This window comes from Leuresthes tenuis, unplaced genomic scaffold (assembly GCF_036924035.1).
Source record: "Leuresthes tenuis unplaced genomic scaffold, fLeuTen1.0.hap1 SCAF_19, whole genome shotgun sequence".
NCBI lineage: Eukaryota > Metazoa > Chordata > Actinopteri > Atheriniformes > Atherinopsidae > Leuresthes > Leuresthes tenuis.
Genome location: NW_027325373.1, coordinates 21119035 through 21138768, shown reverse-complemented (window position 1 = coordinate 21138768; position 19734 = coordinate 21119035). Strand labels below are relative to the sequence as shown.

Genomic DNA, 19734 nt, shown 5'->3' with positions numbered 1-19734 from the left:
CAAGGTACTTTAACATAAAGAAAACTAATATGATTAAATGCAGTGACCTTTGTAATCCAATTCAATCCAAAATCAGACATATTTATTGTATCTTTATCCAAATGATACAATTGATAAAAATAAAAAAAAGGCATGCTTTATGCACATACATACATAGAGTGTTAAAAGTAAAGACAGCAGGGTAAGGGAAGATGCATCATGGGAAGTTCTCTATGTCTATAGCAGCATAACTAAAGGGATAATTGAGGGTCACCTGAGCAGCTCTTTCTATATACTTATACTGCAAACATAATCCTGTTACATCAGAAAAAAACAAGCTGTGTCCGTCCCACCCGAACCAGACTTTCAAAATATATCTAAAATGTTAGTCCAACTAAAATAGGTTGAAATCGAGCTTTTCAGAACTGAGCTAACACAATCAGGTAATGCAAAGTGGGTTTCAAATCACCTCTGAATGTAAACACTCAACTAGACTCAAATGAGCCCAGATGCTGTACATACTCCAAAGTTTCATCTTTTTGTAAACCAGTAAAGTGCAAGTATATAGTAATACAGCCTTTTCCTCCTATTCTGCTCTCATTCACATGTTTTTCTTTTGCTGGAAGGTTTAACATCTCAGAAATTGTGACTGTGTGAACTTGAGGTTGCTGAAAGCATTTTCAGACTGTGGCTGTACTCTAATAAAAGAACATTTAGAAAAAGGTTTCTTTCTTTTCTTTTTTTAGCAGTCTAAAACAAGATCTGTGCAGTGAATTTGGCTGTACTTACATGTACAATGATCTCCAACGGGGAAAGTTGGAAGCGTCGGAAGGTCTGGAACAATTTTCCTCATAGTTCACAATGTCTTTGACATGCGATGTCTGACATGTCAGTAATTCAAATCCACTTCCGTGCATGTATACTGGGACAAGGATGGTGGTGGTTAAATGGCTTAGTTCAGCTGTAGTTCAACCGCCAGGGGGGTGTTGCTGTGTGTGTGTGTGGTTTCAGGGGTTATAGCCGAATCCTTGCTTTTTCTTCTGGTCACTGTTAACTACAGTAAACAACCAAGGTGGAGTAGCTGTATTTGCAGTTGGAGCTCATCAATATTGAAGAACAAATGCTTATGTTGCAAATGTCGAAGCGCAGGCGACAGAGAAGACGTTTGGACCTGGATGAACAAATACACTTTCGATACTTTCGAATGTCAACGGGTCGATTTGACGAGCTTCTTCGCTGTGTACAGCCATTAATATCAGAAAAAGCAACTGCCGGAAATTATGTTCTGAGCGGACCAATCACAGCCCTTGCGGTCCGAGTGAATTCGACAAGTAGTTTGGACTTTTTGGGGGTGCGCGTCAGGCTACGGCGTAGGGGTCCACGTCGACGGCATAGCTACGCTGTCGAAATGACAGAGAAGCATGAACTACGCTTAACTGTAGCTCGACTCAACTCAACGATTGTACATGCAGCTAAAAGCTCAATTAATGGTGGTGACGGACTACATTGATAGTACCGTTCCCTGTTAACCTCAGTGTTGTCAGTATTGCTGCAATATCTCTAGTCACCCTTCTTCAACTTGAGTTTCACATGGCCATTTAACAAATTATGCTCATTGTTATGTGACAATGGAGTCTCTGTGACTGAAAAGGAGGTGCTGGGAGCTGTGACAGAATTCCATAAATTCCAACATAAAGAACACAAAGTACTGCAGAGTTAAGTCTGAAACACGATCAGGTGTTTTGTGTGAATTGTTTTGTCTCACATTAGGCTTTGTTTCACTAAAACACAGTGGAGTGTGTACAGTAGGTAAGAGTGGGAACTTGAGTGAGAAATGAGAAAGTCGGCAATTAAAGAAGGAAATACAAACAGCGATTGTGTGTTGCATACACAAAGTGGAAAGAATAAATAAACAGCACCAATAAAAAGCTGAGGAATGAACCAAGAGGAGGATAATTGAGGCCCCACGGTCTCACTTCTGTAATGATACGTTCCATAACCTATAAAACAGCTTCCTGGCTTGCTCTGTCCTCTAATTCTTTTCTGCATTTTTACAGCCTGCCCTGACAGAGCACCAACGATTGCTGATACCTAACGGGAAAGAATTTGTGCACGATATTCCTGCACATTATATGAATTCCTAATTTAGTTAACTATATTAATTCCTGTTAGCAGTTTTGGATGTTTTTTTTTTTTTTTTAAGTATCCTTTAAACCGTTTATTTCAGGGTTGTGGTGGCAGTGTGGGGAGCAGAGACACTCCGGCCTCCCTGTCCTCTGCAGCCTCTACAGCTTCTCCTTAGGGATACACAGCTATTCTTTGGCCAGCTGAGAGATAAAGGCTAATCCCCTGGATCCCAGGTTATCCCTGGGGCCCAAGTCCAGCTGGCTGTGTGAGGTAGATCTCTGGAATTTCACACAATAAAAAGTCAGATTTTTCAGTTCAGATTACAGCTCATCTCATGCTTACAGATTTGATTTTCCGCATTGTTGTTGTGTCCGCCTGTGTCGGTCGTTCTGTGTGACATGAAGTTTATTAAAAACTGCTTTACTGCAGAAAAAAACTTTTTGCTTTTCATTTTGCTACCTTTTGACAGCCATTTAAAAAATGTTGGTTTTCTTTTTGATTAAAATGAGAATGTGATTGCTGGCAGGTGATGAGCACACTCTGGTACATTACCTGTATCAGTGTGTATGGTTATACACTTATTTGCCTGCGTAAATATGTTTGCATCCCCCTAGTGGCACCAATCAGGTATTTTTGTCTATGGAGACAAGTATGTCAGATTTTGCACACTGCCTGAATATTTCCTGCAGACTGTGGTTCCTGCTTGTGTGTGTTGTCCTACCTGCTGTGTTGGTAAAACAAATGATTATTTGCTTAAACTGCAGGGGACTGATTGGAACAGATTTTCCCGAGTAAGCATTTGCTTAAATGTCAACAACAGAATGTGGGCTTTTCAAACTGTAATCCTGACATTGTCTCTTTGATAGGCACAGCACATGGCCTCACGGTGCATGTTTCCGGTGTCACTCTGTGCCTCTCAGTATTTGATGAACACAGTGTGGTATTTAGCTGATTTGAAAATGCTTAAAACAACAGCAACCTTTGTTAATCAAGTCATTTATCAAGTAAAGTGTTCGCTCAAGGTTTGTGATTCTCCAATGTGATGACTTTCACTTTGGCATCTCCATGAGCATTTTACTGTCTAAGTACAGCATGTGAAATGTATTTTGCAAATAATTAATAAGTGAATTTGAAATTCTGAGTGAACGCAGTGGTGAGAGAGATGGGAATGACTTTTAGAGCTTGGAGTCATAAATAAGTTATGTCTTCCTCATTGCATCGACATCATTCAATTACATGTTATCGTGGCCACACTTCTAAATATAGCTGCAAGCAGCAATGTGGGTGCCTGCAGCACAGCAAAGCCGAGTCGCCATGGTAACTTGCTCTGCCTATGTTAGAATAGTGGCTGTAGGCACTAAAAGGAGTGTAATTTTGCTCATTGTTGAGGTCTTTCAGTGTCAAATGAAGCAATATTTCTGAGACTTCAGGAAGGGGTCCATATCTCAAATATAGTATCAATACATGAATACGCTTTTCTGCCCCCGTTCAGTCCACGAATTCCTGAGGCACCTCATTGTTGGACATCGAGGACATTGTACAGAGGTTTCATGCATCAGGCTGTCTGTAACTCAGGATAAGGAGTCCTTCAGTTGGAAGGTTGCTGGATCAATCCTAAACTTCTACAGCATGCTGGCTCCCCAACATGTTCTTAATTTGTAAGTCTTTTTGGCTAAAGGCATCCACTAAATGGGTGTATTGAATGAATGCATCAGCATTTCTACAACGCCGGCCAATTTGGTGTTTAGTTGATCACTTCTTTTATTAGGAGAAGGGAGGCTCCACACTGTGCCAACTGCCATCCTTGAACTGATTTAACTTTAGATTTTACCCCGTCTGCTTATCTGTGTAGCCTCTTCTCTGAATAACTGTCACATTACATAAAGTATAGGCAGTTTTGCTCGACATGTTCCATGTGGCAAACTTTGTTTTCAGTGTCTTTGCATTTGCCGAGAACTTGTGGATTGGCAGATTTGGTTGGTGGTCCTTCTTTTTAAGAAGGTGCAGTGGAGGGTGTGTTTCAGCTTCACACTCTCAGCCTGGCTGGGAAAGTTTATACTTGTGAATTCAGCCTTAGATTCAATGTTCGAGTGCATTATTTGTCCTTTTTGTGGAACTCTGGCCTAGTTCTGAAACCTCTCAAGGGTATGAGAGGCTGCATGGGAGTTTGCTGACCCAGTGATGAATATCAGCCACCTCAGATGCCACCGCGGTTTTGATCAATAATACAGTTGACAAAGTGACTGATCAGAAATTCATATGAGCAAAACCCAATGTCTTCATCACCTGAAAAAATAATTAGAGCAGGTCAGCTATCACAGTAAGGTCTTCACAAGATGTTGAATCATCACGTCACTTTTTGTAAAACCTTCTAGTTTTATGGTTCAACCACTGTAAAAAAATATATTTTTAACATTTAATATCTTAACTGCTCAATCAGATTTGTTGGAATGACCTGCAGAGCAAACCAACCCTGAAAAAGAATGAAGAAAAGAGCCCAAAAACAGGGAGTGATGAAAAGATTAAGATGGAAAAATATCATCTCACTGCAGGAATAATCTATATATCTCTGATATGAAATATCAGGTAGATATTTATTAAGATAAACTATTCCTTAGAAATCTGTCTTCATTTATCAATAATTAATGTATGATTGCTGTAATTGGAAAAAGAGTTACGTGAGTTTTTGGTCAGTCAACATAAACACAGTATTAGGTCCTTATTAACATGAGATAAATCCAAATTTTGAAACAATGCCGACTCATTTGATAATATTTTCAAACGTTACATAAGACAGAAAACAGAGGCTCCAACACTGAAATGACAAATGATGTCTCTCTCCTCAGGCTTGGAACACCTCAGTCTCCCTGTGGAAGAGTTTGAGGCACTAAAGAGGGAAGTTCGGTGCAGTTGTGTTCACACTGCTGCATCCACAACCTAACCACATATATAGGATAGGTTGATGGATCGATTTGGCTATCAAATCTGTCTTGTGACAAGTAGTGGACATGCGAGTTAGTCTTTGTCCAAGAGCAGTATATGTGAAGTTGTGAACAGAAGTTTGCTTCAGGATGCATCAATGAAAAGGACTGTGTGCCTTTTTTGGCACATGTGCTTCCACACTTGTTGGCGGTACATTGTCAGAGGTCTTTCTTTTCTCAAGTGCTTCATTCGTGAGATCTTTCTCATCTCTGTCTCCAACTCTCACTCCTCATTTGAGTTCTTTATTCCTATAATAATTGTTGAAAAAGAACTCACCCCCTTCTCATCTTCCCCCTTCCTCCATCTTTGCGTGTCTGTTTGTTTCTGGCCAATACTGTCACACAGACTCCTCTGTTCTCGTTTTGTCTCTAGTCTTGTATAATGAGTTCTGCTTGGGACAGGACATTCTGCAGTTTGGCCTTTACCCTGGGGCCAAGCAGGAGTGGGAGGCATGAATAAAAGGGAGGAAAAAAAGAGGGCATGGGTAGATGGCAACAGTTTGGCACCATAGCAGCCAAAGTCCTAGTTAGCATGGACAATCTTTGTCAGCCCACTTCAATAACTACTACATACGGTCATAGATCTTTTCTTGAAAACGAACAAAACTAAAGATAAAACCATAACAAACAAACATGTTTTTTTCACTATATAAACACAACTTATTCTCACAAGTGTCAGAGCTCTGGCAATGATGTCGAGAATTACTTCTCTGATATGGGATCTCTGAAATTATTCTCTGTGGCCAAAATAAACCAGAAATGAGGATAGTTTGCCTCCTTGTTTGTTCCACTTTATGATTTGGACATTGTGGAGTAGACCATGTGACGTGATGAGAGTGTTACATCACAGTGTAGCAACATAATGATATTTTGTATGGTGCATGCATGTACTGGCAACCTATGCTGCTTTGTAAAAGAAAAAAGAACTGCTCTTACATGCCCTTTATGCTTTTCTTGTTATTTAGGAAATTATATATATGTTATAATTGTATTTTAGTGTCTTTGCTGATGAACTTAATTGTATTTAGAAAATAGAAACTAATCAAAGAAAAACAGAAAAGTTTATACAGCAAACAAGTAAGAGAGTTCTGGAGGATATTACAATCAGATTAACTGGTCACAGGCGAGGTTGTCAAGATTGGATACAAAGCATCCACCCAAAAAAAAAAGACATGCAAAATTGCAGTGAATATTGGTCTTTCAGCATCTACAGAGCATAGTACTGCAAAACAATTTGAGGGCTCAGGGGAAATCTTAGAGGGTAGAGGCCAAGGACAGAAACCATTATTGTATGTGCTTGATCGTTATTGCATCTGACAGGGCTGCATGTCATGCCATCATGATGATATAGCCATGGAAAAGTTGCATTCAAGACCTCCTCCGCATCCATAATGTAATTTGAAACTGTGTTATTCAAAGAGGAAGTCATGTAAAAACTCTCTGCAGAAACACAACTGAGTTTTCTGGACACAATCTCATCTACATGGGCACAAAGACACATATTCTGTATACACACGAGTCCACGTTTCAGCTGCTTTTGGGAAATAAACTGACGTAGTATGATGTGTCACAGGTGTGAAAAGCCAGGCATCGGCGATGGTCTGGAAGAGCATCAGTGTGGATGACTTACGTTGTTTATTGTTGAGTTTTGGAGAGACATACATGTTTGCTCCATCAAGTTGACATATATTTTCAGGAGTTGAATTGTTATTTCAGTAGGACAGTTTCCCATTTACAATATTTGAAAATATTTGGACCATCTTCACGAAAATAATCAGAAAATGATGTAGACGGGCTGTTGAGAAGCTAAAATCTTGCATTTAGCAAGAACAGACAAAAATTCCTCTTGCAAAACTACAATTACTCTCAGATCCAAATGAAATGAAAAGTGCAATTAAAGGAAAGCTGGTGTAGCAGCATTTTAAACATGGCTCTTTCCCAGCTGTTTCAGTGTTACCGCCATCAAATTTTGAATTTGTCTCTCTGAATACAATCAAGTTGGTCAGTAAAGGCAGTGGAATTTATCTTCTTTTTAAAAGTGTGTATCAAATAAAGATTCAAACAAATTACCTAGATCACAGATTTAAGTTTTGTAACATTTTAGAATATTTCACAGCTCTTCTGCAATTTAGATTTGAAACTTATTGAGCGAATGGAACTCATTTTTGCACACGATCAGTGGAACCACAAGTTTTTACCTTTCTGTCTCTACTGAGTTATTATATCTGTGTTATATCTGTATGTAGTTTTTGTTTTAGTGATTACTTGTTCTGTTGTGTAGTGATTCATGTTTTTCTGCTTATCATGTGTCTGCATCTTTATATACTGGCTATGAGCTGCATCTGTTAGGACCATCAAGCAAGGAGTGTTGTTACTGTGTTCAGTTGTACATCACACTGTTCTCCACTAGGGCTCAGTATTGATACAGGTCTGATCTACCATTTCACATCTCCTTGTTTGAGATGATGGCTTGGGTACATTTGGTCTAGTCTGCACAATCTATATATGAAGCTGAAGCAAGTCATTACTACAATAATTGCACTTGGGAAGTATTCGGTGACTGTTTTGCAAATCAACCATTTCCATTTCTTTAGCAAACTGAATATCTTTTCAGAAATATTATAACAGCATGTGATATATTTGTATTGTCCACTTTTTCTATCATTTACAAAAAAATATTCACTAAGAAAACACTCTATTTTCTAATTAACATGAATAATTGCTACTTGGGGCCCTTTCTGTATCATCATTTGTCACAGTTCACCTTCAATATGAGGAGAAGCAAAAAGGAAAAAAACAATAACTGTTCTGTCTGACAGGATTTTGTTTTTGTTCACACTAAATCAATATAGATTATATATAAGAGTATACCCAACATCACCCAACCAAGGAGACTCAAGCCCCAGTAGCAATTAGTTGTCATTTATCCACTGTTTGTATTCTCTAATAATACATTTGTCCATTTCCAAATTAATAAAAACTCTTTTTTCTTTAAAAAAATATTTTTTTGCACATGTTGGTAAGTTGTTTAAAAAGCAATCTAATACCTGTGACTCCCTATGAGCTGTTTTGCTCTAATGGTTTGCTATATTTCAGGTGTAATAGTCAGTATGTGCCACTTTCTGCATGAGACCTACTCTCTATGTAGAGACAATAGAGTGAGCTGAGTTAGAAGTCAATATATCTCTCTTTGTGTTTTTGTTTGCACTGAAATAGGGATTGGTTCTTTTCTCAGAGCAGCAGTGTTTTATAAAAGGTTCAGCAAGTTTCAGGGTTTTGTGTTTACTCACTCAGAACTTCTCTGCAATTCTCAGAGCGCTGTGCCATCTCAGTAATTATTGCTCTGTGGTTTTATTTGAGCATTTGTGTTTGTACATACAATGCGTCCACTTTTTAAATGAATTTGTCAGTGAAACGAATGCAAAATTAAACATGTAGTAAAGGAATAGATTTTCAAGCAGACAATGCTCCATCCAGCCATCCATTTTCATCTGCTTATCCAAGAGTGGGTCACGGAGGCAACAGGTTCAGGAGAGAGACCCAGACCTGCCTCTCCCCAGCGACAGTCTCTAGCGCCTCCTGGTGGATCTTGAGGCATTCCTAGGCCAGAAGGAACATATAATCCCTACAACAAGTTCTGGGTCAGCCTCCTAGCAGGACGTACCTGAAAAACCTCCAAAGGGAGGGGATCAGGAGGCATCTTAACCAGATGCCCGAATCACCAGTGGCTCTACTCCGAGCTCCCCCAGATGGCCAAGCTCCTCACCCTATCTCTAAGGCTTAGCCCAGCCACTCTCTGAAGGAAGCCTGTTTCATCTGCATGTATTCGACGTCTCTTTCTTTTAGTCACTACCCAGCTCTTGTGACCATAGGTGAGAGTTGGAACAAAGATGGACTAATAAATTAAAAGCTTTGCTTTCCGACTCAATTCCCTCTTTACCACAGTGGACCACAGTCACGCCCTCATAACAACTGACAAAGCCCCAATCTGTCTGTCCATCTCTCAATCCAACCTGTCATCACTTGTGAACAAGATCCCCTGATACTTAAACTCTTCTACCTTAGACAGGAACTCCTCTCCAACCTGGAGAGAGCTTTCCATGGTTGAAAACCATGACCGTGCATTTGGAAGAGTTGACTTTTATCCCAACTGCTTCACACTCAGCTGCGAACCACTCCAGTACAGCTAAAGGTCTTGACTTGAAGAAGTCAACAGAACCACATCATCTACTAAAAGCAGAGATGCAACCCTGAGGTTCCCAAACCAGACACCCTCCTGTTCTGAACTATGCCTTGAGATCCTGTCTATGAAAATCACAAACAGGATCAGCAGCCCTGGAAGAGTCCAACACGCACTGTGAATGAGTTTGACTTAGTGCCAAGAATGTGGACACAGCTCTTATTCTGGTTATACAGGGACCGGATAGCTAATAAAAGCAGCTATGGTATTTTATATTCCCTCAGCACCCCCGCAGAATCCTTTGCGGAACACAGTCGTAAGTCTTTTCCAAGTAAAGATCTGGTTCACTGTTACACAACCTGGTCAAAAACCACACTGCTCCTCCTGAATCCGAGGTTTGACAATAAGTCGGAGCCGTCTCTCCAACACCCTGACAGCCTCACCATGTCCAGAACCTTGAGTATCTCAGGGCGAATGTTGTCCACCAAAGCTTTTGAACAACTTCAGTGACTTCTGCCAAGGTGATGAACAAGTCTTCCACCAAGTCCTCAAACTGACAGAGTTGAGGAGATCCTCAGTGCTTACCAGCTCTGCCTAGCATTCTCCCCTGCCAACGAATCAAACTCACCACCAGGTGGTGATCAGTTGACAGTTGTGCACCTCTCTTCATATGAGTGTCTAAGACATATGGTCGCAGGTCTGATGACACGACTACAAAGTCAATCATTGACCTGCAGCCCAAGGTGGCCTGGTACCAGATACACTTATGAACCACTTTGTGCTCAAAGATGGTGTTTGTAATGGACACTCCATGACGAGCTCAGAATTCCAAAAACAAAACACAACTCAGATTCAGATTAGGGAGCCCGTTCCTCCCAATCATGCCTCTCCAGGTCACTCCCTCATTGCCAACATGGGCATTTAAATACCCCAGAAGAACAATGAAATTCTCAGGTGTCAACCACTCCAGGATGCCACCCAGAGACTCCAAGAAGGCCGCGTACCTTCCCTCCTGCAATTTGCAGCCACAGTAAGGCGACCCACTTGCTCACCGGGGAGAACTCCAGTGTCCGATGCCTCTCTCCATGGGCAACTCCAGAGTATGAGAGAGTGCAGCCCCTCGCCAAGAATTTAGTTCCAGAGCCCACGCTCCAGTTGGTATCGCTCACCTCACACACCAGCTAAGGCTCTTTCCCTGCCAGCAAAGTGACATTCCACATCCCAAGAGCCAGTTTGTAACGTTGGGGATCAGCATTTTCAGGCCACTGCCTTTACCTGCCGTCCAGTTCATAAGGCACCCGACCAACTGAGTCTGAGACTCTGCTACCAGGTGCTCACCGGTGTTTCCCTTTTCCGGGCAAGTTGACTTTGACAATCTGGTGCTGCTCCATCGAGGTCTTTAAATCGCTCTGAGTCTAACCCCTCCCTTGACAACAATTTGCCATGGGAGACCTTACCAGACTGTAGACATTCTTCTGTCCATTTTTGTAAAGATTTCATTATGATTTACTTTTTGAATCATTTCAATCTCACATGTTGAGGTAGTAGCCCACTTTCTCTAACATTAGGCCCTTGTTGTTGTCATTTTGATTTCACCATTCAGAGGAACAGAAGCGCTTTGCGTAGGTTTACCCGTAAACACTATTTTCTACAGGTTCTGTTCTCAATACACTTTACGGTCAAGGTTTATGAATATAGTTAGTATCCTGTCTGCATTTTAGTTTTTGAGCCTTTACCACTCTTCTCATGCAAATTATCATTTCAATTTATGACAGATTGGAAAGAGGTTAGTTACAAAAACTCCTTAAAAAACTAAATTTCTCAGTCTCTATGGATTTTGGAAACATTAAATAATGATTTTAGAGGGTAAACTTTCTGCTGAAGGGTGAAAGAATGAGTTTGTGCCTTGGATCGTAATAGTTTAGGTGGGTGTGATAGATTTAAGACAATGCTGAAACTAGTACTTCATGATTTTTCACACTCATTGGTGTCTTCAATAGAAAGTACATTCTGGTGAACATGCACATCCCCATATTAAACATAAAGAAGAAAATTGAACAGTAAGCAGAGCTTATATTTTTAACAACAAAATGATTAAATAAAAATAACAGTTCTCTCTGTGACACTGGGTCTACGAGGTCTTTCTAAAAACGTACATATTTCACAATGGATGATGGACATATAATTGCTTCCTTAAAAAGACTACTTCCTTTGCGCTGACTCAGAAAATGATTTATCTGGATGTATGCTGGTGTAGATTCTCAGTCATGCAGGTCACGGTAATCCTTAGAGCTTAAGTAGAGGGCCGCTGGACTTCTGTTTTTTGGTTCTTGAGGATGTTTTATCTCTCATCCGAAACTAAATAAGCATTTGGATGAGAAGTAAAATGTTTTCAAGTGCCAAGAAAAGAAAGTCTGGCCTTCTGTGCAGGCTCGTAGCATTTATCTGGATACAGAGAACCTCTTCTTGTAATATCATAAACGCATACATTTATTTCCAAAGGCATGCACTTAAAATAGGCGCCATTATGAGTCAAGGTCCATTTCATGATCATTTACAGGTTGAGATTTTGTTTTGGGGGTCAACAAATTAGGTTTACAGGCTTCAACATTAAAAAAAATCTGAAAATGTATATGTATGTATCTCATGTAAAATGTATCTCATTTTTAGCCATGCATAGATACAGACACTCCCCTTGTATTTTATTTGCATAACAAAACATAATTTGCATCACAATTGAATAGCCATAGCCACAGTAAAGAGGAAGCACACTTTTACTGCATTTAAAACTGAGAAGCAGAAAAAGGACTTCTGTTTTATTCGGTAATCTCAGTTTTGTTAACACAAGCTAAACAGAAACTGCTGAATGAAAAAAGTAACAATCAATCCACTGTAGAAGTTTGGAGAAGGATCCTGCAGGAGTGAAAAGAAAAAAAAAAGTGGTCAGAGTTAAAACCAGTGGCCAAAACGGACATCAGCTCACACATAACATCAGGGCTACGGCACATTGCTGACAACACCTGCTTTATCCTCTGAGGATGAACGCACAGCCAGCACAGCCAGCACAGTATGCATTCTGAGGAGGAGATCGAGAGGGAGACGTTTGTGTACAGATGGATCATGTTAAATTTTCTGTTGTCTCAAACAACATTGTGGAAGCCTATTAGACAACATTGCACTACGAAACTGGAAATTTTAGCAACACTAGCACGAAATGTAAAAGCAACCGCTTCATTCGACATTAATCCAACACAGATTTATTTTTTTCCTTTCCTTTCCATTCCTTACATTACAAGTAGTGGGTTTTTTCTACAGACTGATGAAGCTGATCCTTACCTTTTGAAATACCTGCAGCTTCATCAGTGCATCATCCTGCGATAGATGATGCTAAATTCTTGTTGTGTTTTACAAGTTTTTGATGTTTGTGGTCCAGTTGACCAACTAGTTCTCTGACTGAGATCAGCACGCAGAATACACAGCAGTCCTCCATTTTCAACATTACCGTCACCACCGTGTAATGTCAGAAGGATTCAGCCATTGCCTTTTTTCGAAACGAGCTCTGCCAACTTTCTGAATTTACATCTTATTCTCATCAAAAAGTTGGGTCACATGAGACTCTGAATGACATTTTCTTTTTATAGATTAACCACTGATTCAAAGGGAAGGCTGCTTACTGACCATTCCCCTCAGGAAAGTTCCAGTCTGCTCTGATTGGTCAGTTTACTGATTCAAGATGGTGGACTAAATGGCAGCTGCACATTATGTTTTTTTTTTTTTATGTTCCAAACTAGCCGTTATTTTAGCTTTATGAAGTTTGTTTTGTTATGATGTCCTGACAGAAGAATCTGTACTTTGAATAATGGTCTTTTCTGTGTGTCGCCGGCATTTTACTTAAATACAAAAATAGAAAAAAAAGTATGACCCAATAAAATAAGCTTCTCAACATTAAAATAAGTAGGAACATATTGCTCTTGTTTATATATGGATTCCCATAATGTAACTAGCGTTCAGAATTACAGACCAATTTTTTAAATGACTGAAGGACATTTTTGGGCCTGCACATGCTGCACGAGTTTGCAGCTGGCATACATGTTAAAACAAAAGCCTCTGATTCACTGTCTTCCCCCCCCCCCCTTTTTTGTCCTCTCACTGGTGCCTTTGTCATCAAGCTAGAGGAGACCCACTATCAGCACACAAACTCTTCATGACCCAGTTACTTTGGGCTGCCGATCTATACACTCCTGACCTGTCAAACAAGAGCCCATTGTGGGCAGCTATTCCCATTGAGACTCTTATGCAAATAGTTAAGGCAGGGCAGCTAAACCAGTCTGCTATGAAATGAAAAAGGAAATCTGGCTTTGTGTGTGTTTCTGTTGTGTTTATGAATAATTCAATGGATTGCATGAGTTCAGATATAAACCTGCAAGTTTATTTACATACAGCTTATGCTTAAATGAGAGTGAGAGCACACTGATGGAGAAAGAACCTTCAGGATTTCTCATAGGCCCAGCGGCGGCAGAGTAAAGTCAGATGGTTTTATCTTCCCTCTGACTCCCAGCACGGGGCTCTGGCCCTACCTTCAGTGATTGATGCTTACTAATGGAAGTACTAAATACTCTCTGTGGAACAGGAGGCAAATAGTCTCTCCTATGTTAGAGTCAGACACGTACAGACACTGCTATGTTATGTCATTGGAAGTTTATGGGCTGAGGTAATGACAGAAACTCCACACAGAATGTAGCGTTATGGTTCCCACTGCTCTCACTAGCAAAGAGCAGCATCACACTGAACAATTGAGCAGCCACTGAAGGAAGGAAATGTAATGCAGAGGGAGACCATGAGGGAGCAGCGGAGGAAGACTTTGATTAGGTACAATCAGCAAATAAATGCATCTTGGGAACTGTGTTAGTTATTGATTACGAGGCAGTACACTGAGAGTAGACTTGAAATACAAAAGTACCCAAGTACATTGCAGTCATCTACATAGGCTGTATTTAAAGGAAGGAAACAGAAACTGTGTTGTCACTCGTTGTTTTGAAGCCTTGATTGTGTCATTTGGCCATTCAAAGGATGAATCTGACTGCCAAGTGGGAAAAATCATGATGGCCTCGTGAATTCTCAGGATGGGAGATTGGATCGCAGTGAAGTTTCGGTGCAATCTGTTGGTTGGTTTGGAATTTAATTTGACTGAATTAAGGTTGGATTACAATGAATTAGATTATAAATGACTTGAATTGGACTGTATCTTTGAAGTGCCCTGAGATGACATTTCTTGGGATTTGGCGTTGTATAAATTAAACTGAATTGAACAAATATGTAGTTAACTTAACTAAAAATCTATTATTCTACTTATTTGTTTATTTCTTATTAGATCAAGAATAGCATCGACAACAAAAGCATCATTCCTTCATAGCAACGTGGCTGACCATCACTGTTGTGGTCATGACTGGATGAAGCCGCGAGAAACAAAACTGACTGAATTCTGTCACTTTGACATGTCGCTGAAGCCTTTATTATTATGCATGTCATGTCTGAAAAGGGTTTATGTGAACTGTGTAAGCTGCCTTTTTGGGGAGTGATGCAAAATGCAGATGTTGGGATCAACCCAAGTGTTTGATTCTACACAGAATCAGTGGGAGGTTTTTATTCTCCAGGGTATAGGTGGATAGATAAAGGTAAAAGAAAGATGAAATGAAGCCAGAAGAAGTGCCAGTTTTGACCTTAAGGTGACTAGCAATGACTATCAACTGAAATTCACACTTTTAAGCATACAGTTATGTCTTTACACAGTTTTCCTTTGGATATTTTATATTATTATATTTTTGTGAAATCAGAAACACAACCAGAGACTGACTCCCTGCCTTGATGTGCATACATACGTGCTTGTGGGCCATTGTAGTTTAGTTTAGGCCATTATTTAGTGGTGGACTATGGTCTGTCTACCTGACCCTCTTCTTTAGAGCACCCTGTGATTGGCTGTTTGACGCTCTTTACAGCCTCTTTACATCTGCTTCTGATAGGCTGTCACAGGCAGGAGTGCCTTTCTTGTCTAGGCAGGGAAATTAAAGTGGATGGGTTGTAAAACCAGGAGCAAGATTGGAACTGGATCAGGAGCCACTAAAATGCCAGAGTTGTAATATTTCGTGAGTCTGACTTGTTCAGTGCACCAGATGATATCTTTTACACATGGGTCTGTGAAGAAGTTTGGCTGTTGGAAGGAAGAAAAACCTGTTGTCATCAGAATGCTTGTTAACTCCATTCCACTTGTAGCTTATCTTTGCATGTTTTCCAGACATCCCAAAGTTTTCTCTTGTTTTAAACCCCATAGCATGCTCTCTTCCTCTCCTTGCTGTTGTTCTTTCTCTCAGAGTCACAGGGGGTGATGGCAGTGGTTTTAGATGTATACAACTGTGCTACAAGAGACCATTTAAAAAAAATAAGAGTTAAACATTCCGACTGTCGATAAAATTCCTTTGCTGCACTCTTGGACTGGAAACTGGAACAGCTTTCCTGTCATTCAGGATACACACTCACACAGTATTCCGGACATCATGCCTCTGGGATCTCACTGTGAGAAACTTTAAGGGGGAGTGTTCAGAGCTACAGAAACAGTTCAAGCCTGTGGGACAGGACTTGGGGCATTGAACAGCAGTGGATATTTGATGGTTTAATCCTCTCTTTCGGCAGTTGGAAATGGTTTCACAGTGGAGTGGATTTGGTCCTGACACAACCCATGAGGACTTTAAGCAGATGTGAATTTCTGCAAGGGGACCTGTCAGTGAGCTGAGCTTAACTCTATGAGAACTTTGCTTGTGGTTTATCTTCACTGATACTGCAACAAGAGAACTTATTTTCAGCACTGTTGCCTTTTCTTGTTGCTGGTGGACTCAGAGGGGCATCATGGCTGGAGTTACCAGGAAGGGATCTGGGAGACCCTCATATTACTACAGATTCCTGGGAAAATCCCGACTGCAGCGTCAGCGAAGCCGGTCCCGCAGCCGCACCAGGCCGTCTGTCAGCAGGGGTAATAAATACTACTGCTTAAAAAGTCTCCATGCAGCAGTTTTAGCTCATGTACACCACAGGTCCCAATAGACTCGAGTAATAGTACAAAACACTGTATCCTTTTGAATAATACAAAGATTCTGGAGCTCACTAACTGTCATTTTGTCACTTTCTGTGCTCTTGTTTCACATTAAGAAGCTGAAATTTGTAAAGGTATGGGCAGATGTTGTTTATTTGTTGAGCCAACTCATTAAGAAGAGGCACTTCCCCAATTTAAAAGCAGATTCTGTTTTCTCTGCTGTTCACATGGGAGCTACTCTTATGGTAAAAGTACTTTTAGATCCCCATGGCAACACTGTGTTGATGTGCATGTGTTTCTGCTCTTGTTTATGTGCTCTTGCAAATAGTGAGATAACAGTTTGGCGTCACTATTTACAAAGCGATGCTACTCTCACATTGCACCATCAACACTTGACAGCTCTCAGCTCAGTGAAAACCTGTGAGTTCCACCCTGCTCAGTCTCACCTTCGCTGCAAGTATTTTTGTTCTTAGCAACGACGCAGGGCTTCGAGTCAGTAAGTTCGTTTTTTGTCCTTCATAATCACTTCTCTTTCTGTTAATCCATGCCCTTCAGCGTTGTGTTAGTACCACTGGCAGCGTTTGAACTTCCAGATTATAGTGATAATTCTGCCCCCAAAGCTTTGCTGAACCTACTTGTATTGAGAGAAATGAAATATCTCTGAATCTTAAGCCTACTGATTTTTTTTTTCCCCAAGAAAACTGCTGTAATTGTCCAACCAGAATAGAAAACAGTTGCATATGTGTTGCCCAGCTGTGGGTGTGATATACGCTTTCTATAAACATTTGGTTCAGGAAAACATTAGGCTTGATTCCTCTTGATTAAACTTCACATCGACAGTACTCCTGTGACCATGTGTGGTTAATTTCTGTTGTAAAAAAACGGACAAAGTCAGACTTAGTCATGAGAGAGAAAGAGAGCAGAATGTGAAGGTGCCTGGTTTGTATGTCTTCGCTCTGATGAAAGAGGTGCTTTGAAGTCTCCCCACTCTATCATTCACTTGTCTAAAGAGCACACACATGCACACGTGCATTTGAGCAAGAGTACAAAGACACATGCAAACCCGCGCTGCCTTGATCTTGTGGCTATAAGTGCAAGCTCTTCTCATAAAAACTTCTACATACTGACTGCCTGTTAACGCTGCAACACACAGGCGCAAAAGGACAGCTCGTGTCCAGATGAATGAGAATTTGCGAAGCTGCTCTCAAATGCCACACACTCTCTGATCTTATTCTGTATTACATCTCGGCCTTCCTCTTCTTATTATTAATATTGGTTCTTGTTCTCTTTGAATATATCACTTCATGTAACACGTTAGGAGCTTTCAAAATGCATATTTCTCATTGGTTACATGAAGCCGTTATTTCAGTAAAAAGGAAGATCTTTTAATTGCATTGTTGGGAGTATGTTACTTAGACTGGGAAGAATAGAAGAAGAAAAATGTAAAAATCCCCATTTAGGATGTTAGTATTGTGTTGCAAGAACGGTAGATGAGAAACATAAAAACAGGAAAGTAAGTTAGTTGGACAAATCAGCCTCATCATTCATTAGTCATCTATTATGAAAAACCTCTGAGCTATATGTTGTGATGATAAAAGATTGGGTGTCTACACAGCATGTTTTTTTTGGGACACTGATCCTCTCCTGTTTTTTTTAGCCTGGCTTCCTGGTTGGTTTATCGGCAGCTTGGCATGTTTCTGGGATGCTTCTTGAATAATAAGCATTGTCTTTAGTTGCCACCAATAAGCTGGGAGTCTGCTGCTCCCATTCGCGGGTGAGCAATGTTTCAATAGTTGAGCTGGCCATTTACCTCTTATGAAATACATCAATTTAATAACTAGCAACATACAAGGATATCAGAAAGTTGCTGAACGTCATCTATTCTATCAATTTTATTTCTTATTTGACCTTTTCAGATCTGTTGTGCTCTCTGTCTGCTGTTCGCTTTGTCCACAGGTGATCAAAAATGTTGTTCCACAGCTACAAATAGGAAATTAGATTTGCATAATTTCCTCCAAAATAATCAGCCAGTGCGCACAAAATCAAATAATGAGTTGATCTTCCCATGATGTGTGGTATCTGTCCAACACCAATCAGCAGGAAGGCATCAGCATAACTAGTCTCTGTTGGAGTCTTGAGGGGGAAAAAGCACATGCCTTTCATCGGGGTAAAAGCTGCACCAACAAACAGGACTTCAAATAATTCTAATATGAGTCCAGATCATCTGGATGTGTAAATAAGATTTTTTCTACTTAATACTTTGACTGTGTGTTCAAATTTCTGGTTTCCTTTGGCATAGTGGTGGTAAAATGGTTTATTTCAGGTTGTCTTCCACAAGCACTGATGTAAGACCCACGAAACAGATTCCCCCAGGTGAAATCAGGATTGCTTAGACCCCTACTCTGACTGTGGAAAGTTAATGACAAAACACTGGAATTTGATTACTGTGGCCATCAGGCGGTAACATGATTTCACTGGAGGCTGCTAACTGCATCATGCTAGACTTTTTAACCAGATTTTTGCAATGGTAGGAAGGACTTTTGATTTTAAACTTATCTGTGCATTACCCTGAAATATCCCAATCCAGTTTCCTCCAAAATAAATATATATTACCATATACAACAATCGTGCAGTATGAAACTACATCTGCATTGTATGCATTATCTAATTCATTAGAAAGACAGGAACTGCTCTCATGTGAATACATTTATGAAAAAATTATTTAGGCCTGAAGCGTGACAACGTATTACTGAGATGTGTGTCATGTGAGATTCGAAGCAGCACAATTGTTCACAGTTTAACCATGAACAGATCCTTGAGTCTATCTCGAGGAAGTTTCTGTAGCCCCTCATGTTGAGCACGCTGTCCATGTCACAGATCAGAGTACATGACCTCATGTGTTATTGTTTTGACAGCATGTGCATGTATGTACATTGTTATCTGTGAATGGAAAATCTTGTATCAGTGTGGTTCACCCCTACATAACTGTGGACCCGTTTCCTCCTTTTCTGCCGGGGTCAGTGACAAACATTCAAAATTACGCTTTATCTCGAAGAGATTATGGTGGACATGTAGGTGGAAAAAGCGCTATTGTCTGATCTGACCTCTTATGCTTTGTGTTCTGAACTCCTGATGCAATCAAAAACTGCGTGACGTTGATACCATCAACATATCATGACAGAATACAGCCTTGCGTTAACGGATGACAAATTTAAATAGTAAAAGACGTTTCAAATGTACATTATATAGAAAAAATCATGGAAGTAGCGTCACTCTCCTGTGGATGTACCAACCAAACCCGCTGGTTATTCCCTGGCAGATATAACTTGATTTTAGTTTTTTAATAATTATTCTTTCTGGCCATCGATTTAACAATAAAGCTG

At 40.3% G+C, this 19734-nt stretch overlaps 1 protein-coding gene across 7 annotated transcripts in view; it reads left to right on the top strand.

Moving 5' to 3' along the window:
• Positions 1–19734, top strand: part of LOC140277563 (disabled homolog 2-interacting protein-like) — a 149355-nt gene that overhangs the window by 33810 nt on the left and 95811 nt on the right. For 3 of the 7 annotated variants that reach the window (XM_072372639.1, XM_072372641.1, XM_072372638.1), the window contains exon 1: positions 15696–16291. The exons of the other annotated variants lie outside the window; for them this stretch is intronic. In XM_072372639.1, the coding sequence (XP_072228740.1) occupies positions 16168–16291 (124 nt within the window). In that variant the 5' untranslated portion in view covers positions 15696–16167. Of the gene's footprint in view, positions 1–15695; positions 16292–19734 lie in introns of those variants that run through there. 7 annotated transcript variants of the gene reach the window in all.